The sequence below is a fragment of the Epinephelus moara genome, chromosome 7 (assembly GCF_006386435.1).
Source record: "Epinephelus moara isolate mb chromosome 7, YSFRI_EMoa_1.0, whole genome shotgun sequence".
NCBI classification, from domain to species: domain Eukaryota; kingdom Metazoa; phylum Chordata; class Actinopteri; order Perciformes; family Serranidae; genus Epinephelus; species Epinephelus moara.
In genome coordinates, this window is record NC_065512.1 from 7884448 (window position 1) to 7898242 (window position 13795).

At 41.6% G+C, this 13795-nt stretch overlaps 3 protein-coding genes across 9 annotated transcripts in view; 2 read left to right on the top strand and 1 right to left on the bottom strand.

The window, feature by feature from the left end:
- Positions 1 to 6658, top strand: part of ift88 (intraflagellar transport 88 homolog) — a 37401-nt gene extending 30743 nt beyond the window's left edge. For 3 of the 7 annotated variants that reach the window (XM_050049198.1, XM_050049199.1, XM_050049200.1), the window contains exons 25-26: positions 4729 to 4836; positions 5751 to 6657. In XM_050049198.1, the coding sequence (XP_049905155.1) occupies positions 4729 to 4836; positions 5751 to 5872 (230 nt within the window). In that variant the 3' untranslated portion in view covers positions 5873 to 6657. Of the gene's footprint in view, positions 1 to 4728; positions 4837 to 5750 lie in introns of all 7 variants that reach the window. The other 4 variants (XM_050049196.1, XM_050049197.1, XM_050049201.1 and 1 more) reach the window with 3 other exon arrangements.
- xpo4 (exportin 4) overlaps positions 1 to 13795 on the bottom strand; it is a 230709-nt gene that overhangs the window by 125800 nt on the left and 91114 nt on the right. The gene's annotated exons all lie outside the window — the stretch shown is intronic.
- Positions 7659 to 13481, top strand: il17d (interleukin 17d). Its single transcript, XM_050049241.1, has 2 exons — positions 7659 to 9095; positions 10977 to 13481. The coding sequence occupies exons 1-2, from the start codon at positions 8779 to 8781 to the stop codon at positions 11296 to 11298; spliced, it is 639 nt and encodes a 212-aa protein (XP_049905198.1). The 5' UTR covers positions 7659 to 8778; the 3' UTR covers positions 11299 to 13481.

Below are 13795 nucleotides of genomic sequence, written 5' to 3' on the forward strand. Positions count from 1 at the left end.
GTACATTTGTTTTTCGTTTCGAAATAACAAATTGAAACACAGAAAACCAACCATTATCGTTTTTTGTTTTGAAATGACCAAACAAAAAAGGAAAAAAAAACGATCCGTCTCCTGTTTTTTATTTGATAATAAAGAAAAGAAAAACGGAAAACGAATCTTTATCCGTTATCCGATTTAATTTGGGAATTTAAAATAACCCTGTGGGAAACTCCTCTCTCTATTTTTTGTACGTTTCTTCTCTGTGACCAGTAAGTTGCATTCATGTGGTGTCGGAATAATCGGAAAAATGACTTTGCGACTGGGAAAATACACATGAACACCCGCTCATGTCGGAAAAACAACTCAGAGATAATTTTGGAACAGGAGTTGCCTACTTGAATGAAATAAGGAGTTTCCCACAGGGTTTTTTTAAATTCCCAAATTAAATTGGATAACGGATAACAGATATTGGATAACGATTCGTTTTCCGTTTTCCGTTTTTCTTTTCTTTATTATCAAATAAAAAACGGGAGACGGATCGTTTTTTTTCCTTTTTCGTTTGGTCATTTCAAAACAAAAAACGGATAACGGTTGGTTTTCCGTGTTTCAATTTGTTATTTCGAAACGAAAAACGAATGGCCGCGAAGTACACGGACCCAGTGGTTCCCAACTGGTGGGTAGCAGGTCCATTCTGAATGGACCGCAAGTGACTCGCCAATGTGTCAAGTTTGTAAAAAAGTCACTTTATTTTAGAGAACAGTGAATTTCTGGTGCAGAGCTTTTATTTTGAAGTGCCGTTTCCTGCTATAGAGTGAGTGACTAACAGACAGCTACTTGACAGAGACAGCAAGCTAGCTCAATGACTCAGCCAACTGCAAGTATGATGCTGAATGTATTAAACTGTGTGGACCTTGAACTATTGACTGAGGAGCATCTGGACCAGTTGGGAACGGCTGTCCCAGACCATCTTTCCCAATTTATTGTCTGTGGAGGAGCTTCTGACTCTGTACTCTTTAACATCAAATTTGAGTTTTAGGACTCTAGTTTTTGGATTTGGGAGAGAGTTCTTCATGTTTAGTCATATTTTTGGACTGTCATGAATGGACATGTATGCATTTTGAAAATGGGCGTGTTGTTTAACCACAGCCGTATCATTTGGGTAGGCTTTCCCTTTAGGCAAGATATCTAACCTTAATTCATTTAGCAGATTAATTTCCTTCATTTAAGGAGCCATTTTCCAAGAGAAGAATGGAAAATACACACATTTTCACTGGCTCGACACCAGTGTCTAAACGTCTGTATTGTGTGTTATAGAAACACTGCATGTGCACAAACATACTTTGTAAGAAACTTTGCATTTGCAGTTTGCATTGTAGACGAGAGACGGCAGAGGTGAATAATTGGAAAAGTTTTCTGTAAGTCCTGAGTGTAGCGTTTCGGTCAAAACATCTGAACCTTGTCCAGAAATCTTCTGACAGGCAGCTGTGATGTTGAACTGCAGAGGAGGAGGGAGTGCTCGCCCAACGCTCTTTCAGATATTTGAGAAAACCTCAAGTGGACCTGAGAAATTTCCCTCTTTTGTGTAAAGTCTGCATATTTTCAGTACCATGAAAAGAGTGTGTTTGTGTGTGTGTGTGTGTCGACTCAAGGCTGAGAGTTTGATTTCTCATGCACCCAAATCTGCATCATTCTTTGAGACTAGCAAAACAACTGTCACGGAGCAGGAGGTTCATGGTCCAACATGTGCCGAAACTCTTCTTGTCTGAGCTTGTTTCTCTTTTTGTTTTGTATCACTTCACTTTGGTTTTCTTATTCTCCAAGTGTTTCAAGTTCCAAGTGTTTTTCCTGAGAAGTTTGAGCAGGAAAGGGAGTTGCAAACGCCAGAAAGTTGACTCATCGATATTGATCAACGTCTCTATCAAAACCATGCAGAAATATTATGTCCATTCGTACTGTGGAGGCGTATAAAACTTTGTTATTGCAACTTTAATAGTGGAAATTATTGCACACGATCAAGATTTTAAGTCTGGCTTCCAACCTGTGGTGTCATCCCTTTTTTCCGTGTCTCCCAATTGTGTATTATAAAAGAGAAATGGAGACATCCAAAAACAGAGGAAAAAGGGAGAAAAGAGTTGATTTTCCAGCCGAGATTTCGGTTTGCCAGCAGTTTGCGAGGCCTCGTGTGAGATGTTTGGGACTGTGAAGGAAGGTAGAATATCAGGCCTCCTTCTCCTTCCTGTTTTTCAGCTTTCTGCCTTTGCTCTCGTCAGTTTCCAAGGCTACCTGGCAGCCAGATGTGAGCTGCTGCTGACTGCAGTCATGTCTGTCCTTCAGCTCACTAGAGCGCTCTGTCAGCCTGGCACACACACACAGATATTCTCCAACATATTCATCACTTAGTGTGAAGAGTACCAGCTCTGTGTTTGAGACGATTCAGACAGAGCTGGTGCTGTTATTCAGCATTTTGCTAAGGGGCACTCTAGTAGGATGGTTCGTGAATGGTATCTTGTAACTGTTCAGCTGCTTTACTTAAGTAAAAGTATTAATACCACACTGTGAAAATACTCCATTAACCTGCATTAAAAACCTTAATTAAGTAAAAGTAAGTAAGTAAAAATTATCAGCTAAATGTACTTACAGTATTTTCAGCTTTGTCACGATGCATTTTCCAGCGGATCCAAGAGGGTTTTCAAATCGTTTATTTAGCTTGAAGGTCTAGTGTGTACAATTTAGTGGCATTTAGCAGCAAGGTTGCAGATTACAACCAACTGAAAACTGGCACCTGTGTGCCAAGCATGTAGGAGAACTACAGTGGCAGACGCAAAAACGTGAATGGCCTTATCTAGAGTGATTGATTGGTTTGTCCAGTCTGGTCTACTGTTGAAACATGATGGACTTAGTGGAAGAAAACCTGGGGTCTCATTTATAAAACAGTGTGTAGGATCCATACCAAAAAGACTTTTTCCCAAAGATTGTGAAAGAGATGTCTCTAAATCAGTGGATATATTTTTTTAACAGCACTACCCCTGCAAAATAACTTGTTTCACTATCAGGATTTTATTAATTCGGTCCGATAACATTTCTAAAGTTTAGAACAGCCACATGATTTAATAATTTTATCCCCATTCAAGTGGAGCAAAAACCAAGTACCACTCACTAGCTATGTTTCTATCCAAAAGTGATTCGAATCATTGGGAAATGCGCATTAAAAGAAATACCAATCCTGTGTGTTTCCATTAAATGTACGGACTTTGGTGAAAACTACAAACTCGCACGAGTTTTCCGCAGAACCGGAAACAAAACAAGTCTTGCATTCTTCTTCTTCTATGTTTTCTGGCGTTGGCAACCAGCTTGTAAATGCATTACCGCCTTCCCGACCCGGAGTGTGGATATCACCATGGAGAGAGGTGCGCTACGTCAGACTTAATTCGAACATAACTGTTTCCATCCCCCGTTTTGCGAATCAGCTTTTTTTTTTAATCAACCAAAATCCGGCTAAAGCGAACAAATTTTAGTTTGTGCGAATCAGGGGATTTTAATTCGAATTTTGGCGTTTCCATCATAATTTTCCGATGTGATACTTCTAGATGCGCATCTAAACAGGCTGATGGAAACATGGCTACTGGCTGGACCAACTGTCTCATTTTACAGCTAAACAGTGCACTAAAATATGTCTCTGAAAACATTTGAGGCGAAAAATAAACAAGGCAGTAACAGAATCTTCTTTCATATTTGATCAGCGCTGCCTAGTTTGGCAGTTTGACCACAGTTCTTGAACAGTGATTGACAGCTTCGTTAGAGAGTCCTCGGCTCTGACTGGTTCTTCAGGTGCGATAATGTCATTAGAAGTGCAAGGACGAGGCAGACCAGCATCAGCTTTTTTTTTTCTTTTTTCTTTTTTTTACAGATTATCTGTCTCCTGTGATACTGTGTGAATGTAGTGACAGTTTAAGCAACTATGACAAAAAGTTATTTTTATAAAAGTTACCAACAACAGTTTCAGTGGTTGAAACTTTAAGCTTCTGCCACTCCAAGTGGTAGAAATATGAAACCAACCCTTAAGAGAAAAAAATAAATAAATAATCAATTCCTGGATCACTGTCTTGTTACTGTACCAATTTTTATTTCACATATTTAAATGTGTTTAAAAACATCCAGTTTAAAATCAGTTCAAATTAACACAAATATGATGTGTGATGCTGTGTGGGTACATGGGGAACTACTGTGCTACACACACATACATAGACATGTCATAATTTACAGTCTGTGTGAGATGAAAACCTCACGCCTGCGCCATGTTGACTTTTCAGAGTGTGAAAAGAACCAGCTCACTCTCACTCTGACCTCTCTGCATTTTTGAGTTTATCTAGTTGGGTTTGACATTTCTTAGGACGCCAATAGTCATGGAAGTTTCTCACTGCACATCTGACAGCTGTTGTTTGATACATTCTGAATAATGTCTGATTTTTCAGCATACAGTTTGTTAAAACATGTTAAGAAATAATTCTTAAAAACAGACTCTTTCACATATGATGTCAAACACATGCAGACTACACTCATGCACAAACACCCTGATGAGGTCTCACTCCACTCAACCAAAACAGAAACTGCTCCAGATTTGAGGGACGTTTAAACACCCTATAACTGTCAGAGTTGGCAAACATACCCAGTAATGACCTTTTTAAAGCATCAGTCATAATCACAATCAGTTGTTGTGAGTGTTTGTTTCTGCATGTGTGTTTTGCGCAGACAGCGGCCACAGCAGCAGCAGCACTAAAGGAGAGCGGCTGAGCGCCAAGATGAGGTCACTTCCTGGTTCCAATGAGCCCTACGAGGCCAGCAGCCCAAAAGAAATAGGTGAGGAAACCCAAGTTTTTTGACTCACTCTCTTTTCCACTCTCTTAGTAATAACCTTTGAAGCTCACTGACGCTTCAGCTACTAGTCTCATGTATTTGAATACTTAATAACCACAGAGCCAAAATGGTTTTCATGCAGTGTCTGCATCTCTTGCTGCCAATTCTTCGTAGACAGATTACCTGTAGTTATCAGTCTAGATTGTTTTGGAGACCTTGTTTTTGACCCCCACAGACCTTGTTGTGAGCAGTTTCATGTAGGAACTATTTTCTCTCTACCAAACTACAACCATTAACCATATCACCGTGCAGAAGAAAACATGCATCTGCTCATGGACGAGAGGACAAGAGAGAGCATAAGATGTAAACATTAATGGCGTCCTTCTCGGCTGAGCTGTAACTTAAGCTAGCTCAGTGGTGCTAGGTGAGCTAGCAGTAGATGCACTCTTCCTTCTTCGCGGTGAACGGTTGACTGCTAACTTTACAGCTCAGCTGAGGTGGACACCATTAGCCCTGTTTCCACTGAACACTGTTAGTATGGTACCTTTTGAACCACAGTAACCCTTCAGACATGGTACCTAGACCCTAGTGTTTCCACCACAAACAGTCCTCTTAAATGTGGGCGGGGTTGTTGTCACTCACTGCTCCGTCCAGCACTCACTGTATTTCCTCCTTTATCAGTCTGCACCTTGTTTATCGTCCACAGAATGAGGCTGCACGCCGACAATTTCAGAACAAAATAGAACAGGCTGCAGTGAGAGTCTCTCTCCATGGGATATTTAAAAATAGCAGCTTTGTGGATTTAGTCCTTCTCAGGCAAGCTCAGGGGTTTAGTGTTGCTGTAGCCCACAGGAACGACGCTCTGCAGCAAAACATCCTTTAATAAGGAGTAAAACCTCTGTTCCTCTCGTGTGTAGATGCGTCCTACGTGGACCCACTGGGCCCACAGATGGAGAGGCCAAAGACGGGAGCCAAGAAGCGTGTTGACGACCATGACCTCTTTGATGATGAAGAGCTGGTAGACGAACTGCTGCCGTAGGAGCAGCCTCCCCATCTGCCTTCACTGCATCGTCAGGACATTTGCTCTTTTGTCACGTGCTCAAAGGCAAGAGCACAAAGTTTCACCACAAAACCAAAACATTTTTAACTCAGCTCTTAAGCAAAAAACATTAATGTGACAGAATAAAGACTTTATTTTTCAGGGGCACCAATGAGGGACCAGTGACTCCACTTTGAGTCTCAGAGTGAGATGTTTTTACCTCCATTTGATTGGTCATATTCTTACATCTGAGTATTTATACATATTCATTTAGCAGAGGAATGCCTGTATAGATGGAGTGAATGCAAACATGTTTATCAGTCTGGAACTATTTGTACAGTTGTGTTTTGGCTCTGAACTCCAGCACAATGAATTTGAAATGACTGAAACAATCACAGTGAGGGGAAAAGGTTGAAGTTTAGCTTAAATTTAAATGTATTTACATTCATATTGGATGACGTGTGAAGAAGTGATATACCGTTTTCGACACACTGTTCCTCCCAGGAGTGAAGGTGTTTATTGCTGTTCACACAGTATGGATGTGAACGCCCTAAAACATAAGTCTGGAGCTCAGAGCCAAAACAATGAAAATCATTATCGCTGTTGTCACATGTTTGACTGTTCTGTATGTTTCCATGTGTGTGAGCCTGGGAACCTTCTGGAAAACCCATCAACATGATATAACATGTTGTGTAATTTGTCCACTTCAGGTCCTGTTTAGACACATTTCACATTCTGTACTCACTCGTAAAATATTTATTTGTGTTATAGTATTTATTTTTGTTTGTTTTTCATTATATAAATAAACTGAAAATATTTTATATATTCAAGAAAAAAGTTGAGCTGTCTCATTCTGAGCACGATAACAAACTTGGGTGGTATATGAGTTTTTTAATACAGTGCCTTGCGAAAGTTTTCACCTCCCTTGGCATTTCTCTTCTTATGTTGTATTACAACATCGGTGTGTGGCCCTGTCTTGGCAGGTTTGTTGTGCTGCCATATTTTTCCCATTTTGTAATAATGGATTTAATGGTGCTCAATGGGATGTTCAAAGTTTGATATGTGTTTTTAGAACCCAGCCCTGAGGTCTCATTTATAAGTCATTGTGTAAGATTCATACTAAAAATATACGCACGGACAAAAGACAAAATGGTGTGCGCCAAAAAATATTTGACATTTTCTACAATCAGGCTTCAACCTCACCATCTGAGTCGCCAATTTCCTGTCTCCAAAATGTTCGTAAGCCAAAGTCAAAGTTTCTCCCATCAAGTCTGTTTTTATAGATCATAACTTTTGCGTGGGAAGTGGTGTACTCCTCTTTCAGGCCTTGTGCGAACACAATGTTTATAGATGAGACCTCTGGTCTGCTCTTCTCCAGGACCTTGTCCCTGACCTGTTTGATTTTCTTTTCTCCCTTTTATGGCCCAAAATGGCTCTTTTATTAGTAAGGGTTGTCGAACCCTGTGGTTTCACTTTCCCTCACAATTTCATTGCAAATAATGATTTAAAAAACACATAAAAACACGGCAACATGCAGCACATTTTTTAGAGAAGCTGCTGTGAAATCAGGCATTTCAGGCCCCAGTAATCCCCGAAACAGCCCACCGATATTGAAAAGCCCCCTTACTTACTCACACTAGGGTCACTTCTATAGTGAATTAAATCATGTAAAGAAACTAGTCCCCGTTTTCTGGGGACCCCTGGAACTCCCTCAAGGACCTCTGGGGTCCCCAGACCTCAAGTTGAACACCACAAGCTTAGTGGTGCTGCAGACTCACAGAGGTGGACTTGATTTAACTAATGATGTGACTTCTGAGGATCTTCATAGTAAAAGGTACATACATATGCACTAGTTTGTTAGCTTTTAAATCTTTTAAACAGCCTTTTTCCATTTCACTTCACCAGTTTTGACTGTTCTATGTGGCTCATTACCTTAAATCCGAATTAAAATTCATATAAATTTCAGGCTGTAATGCAGCAAAACAGGAAAAACGTCAAGAGGGGGTGAATACCTTTGTGTGGAGAGCACAATCTGAGTTATTAATGTGAAGTTTTCCCCGACGTGGCAGCAGATTTAGTGGAGGTCAAACTGCACCGAATGAGCTTTAACTGGTTTTTATGTGCCTCACATAAATCTTAATGACTTCAGTACACACCAGACTGAGTGACAGGAAGGACCGTGGCCTCAGCATTTAAGAATGATTTGTATGAATTTGCGGTTTGACCTTGTAGTTCCAGTTTCTTTGTGAAAGCAGAGCAGACAGAATGGATCCAGTTTATGTTTCAGTGAAGCAGACTCTGGTGCGCAGCCAGGATCCAGCAGCAGCGCGCACACAGCCAACACTCAGGACTTCCCACTCCAGTCAGGACCTGCTGGCCTCGTGTATCACCAGATGACGGTGCTATCAGTCGGTGCTTCAGTGTGAGTAGACCTGTCCTGAATGGTGGATCACGCTGTTCGTGCGCGTACAAACGCCTCCATCGGATTTTACGCACACGTCGGTTCAGAGAAGCAACAGGAACACACTGTCAGTAGCATTTCAAACGGAAGGCAGCAGCAGCAGGTGTGAAGCTTCCAACTCGGTGATTATTTCTAATTGTGAGGAAATTATTACTTCTGGCGACACTGTGGATGTGGAGTGCCAAAATGTTTCCGCAGTTTCCCTGGCGGCGCGCCTGTGCCTCGGTCTCCAAGCCAGGACTGTGGACTGTTCGCCTGCCGCTCACTCTCCAGCATTACACTGGATTGTAACAGAGGAACCTGTTGGCGTCATTACTGGAGGTCACTTCATAATCTGCGTGTGATCTTTTAAGGAAGGCAGTGAAGGTGACAGCACCGCGCGCAGAGACACCTTTTTCAGTGGATACGCATTTTGGCACAGCACCGCACCGAGGAGCGCGCAGTGATGCCGCAGCGGATCCGCGTCCTGCTGCTGCTGCTGCACCTGGCTGTGGTGGTGGTGCTGCTGGGCGGGTCGGCCGGAGCGGCCCGGGTGCGGAAGAAGGCCACCAGGACCCGGCCGTGCCTGGACCTGCCGGAGGAGATCCTGGAGCAGATGTTCGGGCGGCTCTCGGTGGGAGTGATGAGCGCCTTCCACCACGCGCTGCAGCTGGAGCCGCAGGACAAACTCAACCTGACGTGCCCGACCGTCGCTCGGTCCCCGACCGACAGCAAGACCCGCCTCCCGGTCAACCTGCTCAGCATCTCCCCCTGGGCCTACAGGTGAGCGCAGGTGCAACATCTGCGCTGTGATCTGTTCTTTATTGAATTTGCATTAAAAACTTTTTACATTCAAACAGAAGAAACAAGATCAGTGTTGAAAAACAGTGCTGAAAATTGATTTGTATTTTATGTTGTTATTAATATTCCAAACATTCAACAAAACTTTAATCATGAGATTGTCATGAAAATGTGTCCATAACTTGCTCAGATGTGGATACACGAAATAATGTGTTTATTTATTTATTTACTTATTTATTTATTTATTTATTATAATAATATGAGGAGGGGGCTCTAATGTTTGCCAGTTTGTATCTCTTCTTCTTCTTCCACTTTTTTTTTGTCTTCCTCTTCACCTTCTTCTTCTTCTTCTTCTTCTTCTTCTTCTTCACCATCTTCTTCTTTTTGTCTTCTTCCTCTTCTTTGTCTTCACCCTCTTCTTCTTCACCTTCTTCTTCCACTTTTTTGTCTTCTTCTTCTTCACCTTCTCCTCCTCCTCCTTCACCATCTTCTTCTTTTTGTCTTCTTCTTCACCTTCTCCTCCTCCTCTTTCACCATCTTCTTCTTTTTGTCTTCTTCTTCACCTCCTCCTCCTCCTCCTCCTCCTTCACCATCTTCTTTTTGTCTTCTTCATCTTCTTTGTCTTCACCCTCTTCTTCTTCTTCCACTTTTTTGTCTTCCTCTTCACCATCTTCGTCTTCCCTTTTTGTCTTATTCTTCACCTTCCTCTTCTTCTTCCACTTTTTTGTCTTCCTCTTCACCATCTTCGTCTTCCCTTTTTGTCTTATTCTTCACCTTCCTCTTCTTCTTCCACTTTTTTGTCTTCCTCTTCACCTTCTCCTCCTCCTTCACCATCTTCTTCTTTTCGTCTTCTTCCTCTTCTTTGTCTTCATCCTCTTCTTCTTCACCTTCTTCCATTTTTTGTCTTCCTCTTCACCTTCTCCTCCTCCTTCACCATCTTCTTCTTTTCCTCTTCTTCCCCTTCTTTGTCTTCACCCTCTTCTTCTTCACCTTCTTCCATTTTTTTGTCTTGCTCTTCACCTTCTTCTTCTTCCCTTTTTGTCTTCCTCTTCACCTTCTCCTCCTCCTCCTTCACCATCTTCTTCTTCTTTTCCTCTTCTTCCCCTTCTTTGTCTTCACCCTCTTCTTCTTCACCTTCTTCCATTTTTTTGTCTTGCTCTTCACCTTCTTCTTCTTCCCTTTTTGTCTTCCTCTTCACCTTCTCCTCCTCCTCCTTCACCATCTTCTTCTTCTTTTCGTCTTCTTCCTCTTCTTTGTCTTCACCCTCTTCTTCTTCACCTTCTTGCACAATCACTTGCCAGGTGCTGAGTCTTAACTCAAAGCTATTGTAAAAGTTTCAGCTTCTTTGCAAAGTCAGATTCAGCTTCATGAATGACCGACCTTTTGAATATAAATTGTCATAAACCCACAGCTGTGCCTGGAAAACTGAGAGTTTGTTTCAAAAATTATGTTTTAAAAGAAATTATGTTAAAATATGGCTGTAAGTTTCACCAAATTATGTTTTGCTCTTTAAAACAAGCACATTATAGCTACAGGAACTATTTTTGATTTCCTTATTATATTCAAAATATGAAGTGCACTAGAAATAAAGGATTTTAACATACAGGGAAAAAGTGTGTGTGGCCTTCATTTTCTCTCTCCTGGCCTCAAGTCCTCCTCATTAATCACGCTTCAGATCCAAAAGAGAAGATTGATTTTGTGCAGCAGCAGAAAAAAAGGGCAAAATTAATGTCAGTCATCTAATTATCTTAATTTAAGAAAAACAACTCAGGATGAAAATCTACCAACACAGTCATATTTTCTTGCAGAAATATTTCATGTTCATGTGCTCAGAAACTGATTCTGATGATTTCATTCTTTCAGGATCTCCTACGACCCCTCCAGGTACCCTCGCTACATCCCTGAGGCGTACTGCCTGTGTAAAGGCTGCCTCATCGGCCAATACGGTGCGGAGAGCAACCAGTACCGCAGCACCCCGGTCTACGCTCCCTCTGTCATCCTGAAGAGAGCAGGCTCCTGCGCCGGCGGCCGCTTCTCCTACACCGAGGTGTACGTCTCCATCGCTGTGGGATGCACCTGTGTGCCTCTGCTGGAGAAGGAGAGGGACGGCCAGAACAGCAACCAGAGTCTGGAGAGAGTGGAGCCCAAAGCCAGACGGCTGGTGAAATCAAGGAAGAGAGTATGAAGGAAGCAGTGATGTGGGGCTCCAGAGAAGTTCTTCTAAACCTGATCTACATTTTGGGTGTCTTTTTTCCACTGACACTTTAAACACCTGAGGGGATCATACCTGTGTGGTAGAAGCCCCTGTAACAGTCCCTAAACAAGCACACCTTGGATATTTGGGTGACAAAGGATTTGGCTCCTGATCTACATCTCTGGTCATCTCTTGGGGAATTTATTTTCTGGAATCAAAGGAGGACAGTTTGTTGTCTGTTTTTGCTCATCAAATTTTTTGTCTTCATTCTTGGCCTGGTTTTGATGCCCTTTGGGCCTGAACTTGATGTCTTGACCTAAGGTGTACAATGATACAAAATCTAGAGTTATTGTATCGGCAGAGAAGAGGTGACAAATCCAGAGAAGACTAGATAAAACTCTAAAGTACATTATGATGTTTGAAGGGTTGGTTCAGTCCAAAGTGCAGAGGATCATATGTGCTGTATCGTAGGCTCAACTGGACTTGCTTGAGTTTCCTGAAGACGTTTCATCTCTCATCCAAGAAGCTTCTTCAGTTCTGACGGACTGGTGCAGAGTCGCAGGCTTTAAACTCTGTGTGGGTGTGAACCCTTACAGAGTCTTTGAGGTCACATGTGAGTCGTTGACCCACCTGGCCATCTTGTGTGTCAGTAGGGTTAGATGGGTCCAGGTGAGAATGGATGTTAAGCAGGGGTGTGCCCCATCATCTCGTTCACGATCTCGTTCATATTGTGATCCTCGCAGTATTTCAGGTTGTTGATATATTGACGTTATACTGTTACCCACGGCAACAACAAGCATGGCTGAAAGTGAAATTATTACAGACTCTGCGGTGGTTCCAAAAAGAGGAGCAGCTTCAGTAGTGTGGAATAAACAGTGGCGTCCTGAATGTTGTATGAACAGCCCCGGACTTCTCAGACTCTTTTAGTGACTTACTGCTCAGAGGGAACTCATTCAGCGGCTCCTCTGGCGGCAGCACAGCGTCTCTCTCGACAAAAACTCCACATATGTGACTGTGTGATAGTTGTGGTATCATAACAGCCTGTCACAGGTTACAGTGTGATGATTTGAGGAGAAATGGCAGAGCATAAAGGTCCAGGTGGGAAAAAACACAACTCAGTCATTCACCTCTTGATTTATATATATAGATCCCAGGGGACATTTTTTGTATTTGGGAGCTGTTTAAATGTGTAATTTGTGGTAGATTTTATTTTGTTGAGCTAATAATATTGTAAGAGAATCTGAATCTCACTCTGAGAAACTGTTGTTGTTCACAAACTAAAGAAATGAGAGATCATTTTAGTTGATGATGGCTTTTTCCCCACCTCTTTCAAACCATTTTTCTTCTCTGGCCAAGATGCGCACATTGCTGTCCTCGAAGCAGTGTCCCTTCTTCTTAAGATGTAAATGGACAGCTGAGTCTTGACCTGATGAACTGGCTCTCCTGTGCTGTGCCATGTGCTTGTGCTCGTTTCACCAAAGTTTCACTTGACTCATGTGTGACCTCAACAACTCTGTAAGGGTTCGCACCCACACAGAGGTTAAAGCCTGCAAGTCTGCACCAGTCCGTTAGAACTGAAGAAGCTTCTTGGATGAGAAGCAAAACGTCTCCAAGAAACTCAAGCAAGTCCAGTTGCCAAAGATGTAGCACTTAAGATTACCATGTTCTGGACGACTGAGAATCTTCACAGACAAAGTGCAGATGACATATTTCACTTATCTCTTGTATCTTGTTGTGCACATAATTTGGGTTTTATTTGCTCTGGTTTTGAGAAATGGAAGCATAAATCTCAAAGACAAACATCTCAAATTGGACAACTGAAACCACAACTATCTGCATGGATAGATACAAGCAGAAATAAATTAGGACCTGTATATTTGTAATGTGGGTGGACAAACTCTTTCATAATTAAAGCAAACATTTGACCAATGGAATAAAATGCAATGACCAGATCAATGCTGCCACCTGCTGCTGTAAAATGCAACTGCAAGTACTTTTGACAACTGGATATCGTGACACACTGTAATAACAATTTGTCATCAATTATACAAAAAAAGTAGCATTTGTAGATTTACTGGTTTCATTCTGTATTTTTTGGGTAAAACTCAGAAATCAGTTGACTTAAACAGCCAGTGTGATCCTCAGATCATTAATGGGGGTAAGTAAATAAACATTTCTATGACAACTAAACTATGATCTTTTCCTTTTAATTTATTCTTCCTAATTCTTTCTTGTTAGATTAATTTCATATGACAGTTGATGGTTTTGTGTCTCCTGTGAGGAGGACTCAAATGAAAAGTATAAAAAACCAAGGTATATGCAGGAATCCTGAAGAACATTTATTACCTTTGAGACCCTTTTTAAGACCTCTCAATACATTTTAAGTCCAGTATAGGACGTCAGAGCAGTCATAGAAAATGTCATGATACAGAATGTTTTACAGATGCAGGCATGCAATTCTATTTTTTTTTAATGAAAGTGTATTACA

Coding starts and splice junctions, on each gene's coding strand:
- il17d (XM_050049241.1), top strand. CDS start 8,779: ATGCCGCAGCGGATCCGCGTCCTGCTGCTGCTGCTGCACCTGGCTGTG. Junction 9,096..10,976: donor ATCTCCCCCTGGGCCTACAG/GTGAGCGCAGGT, acceptor TCATTCTTTCAG/GATCTCCTACGACCCCTCCA.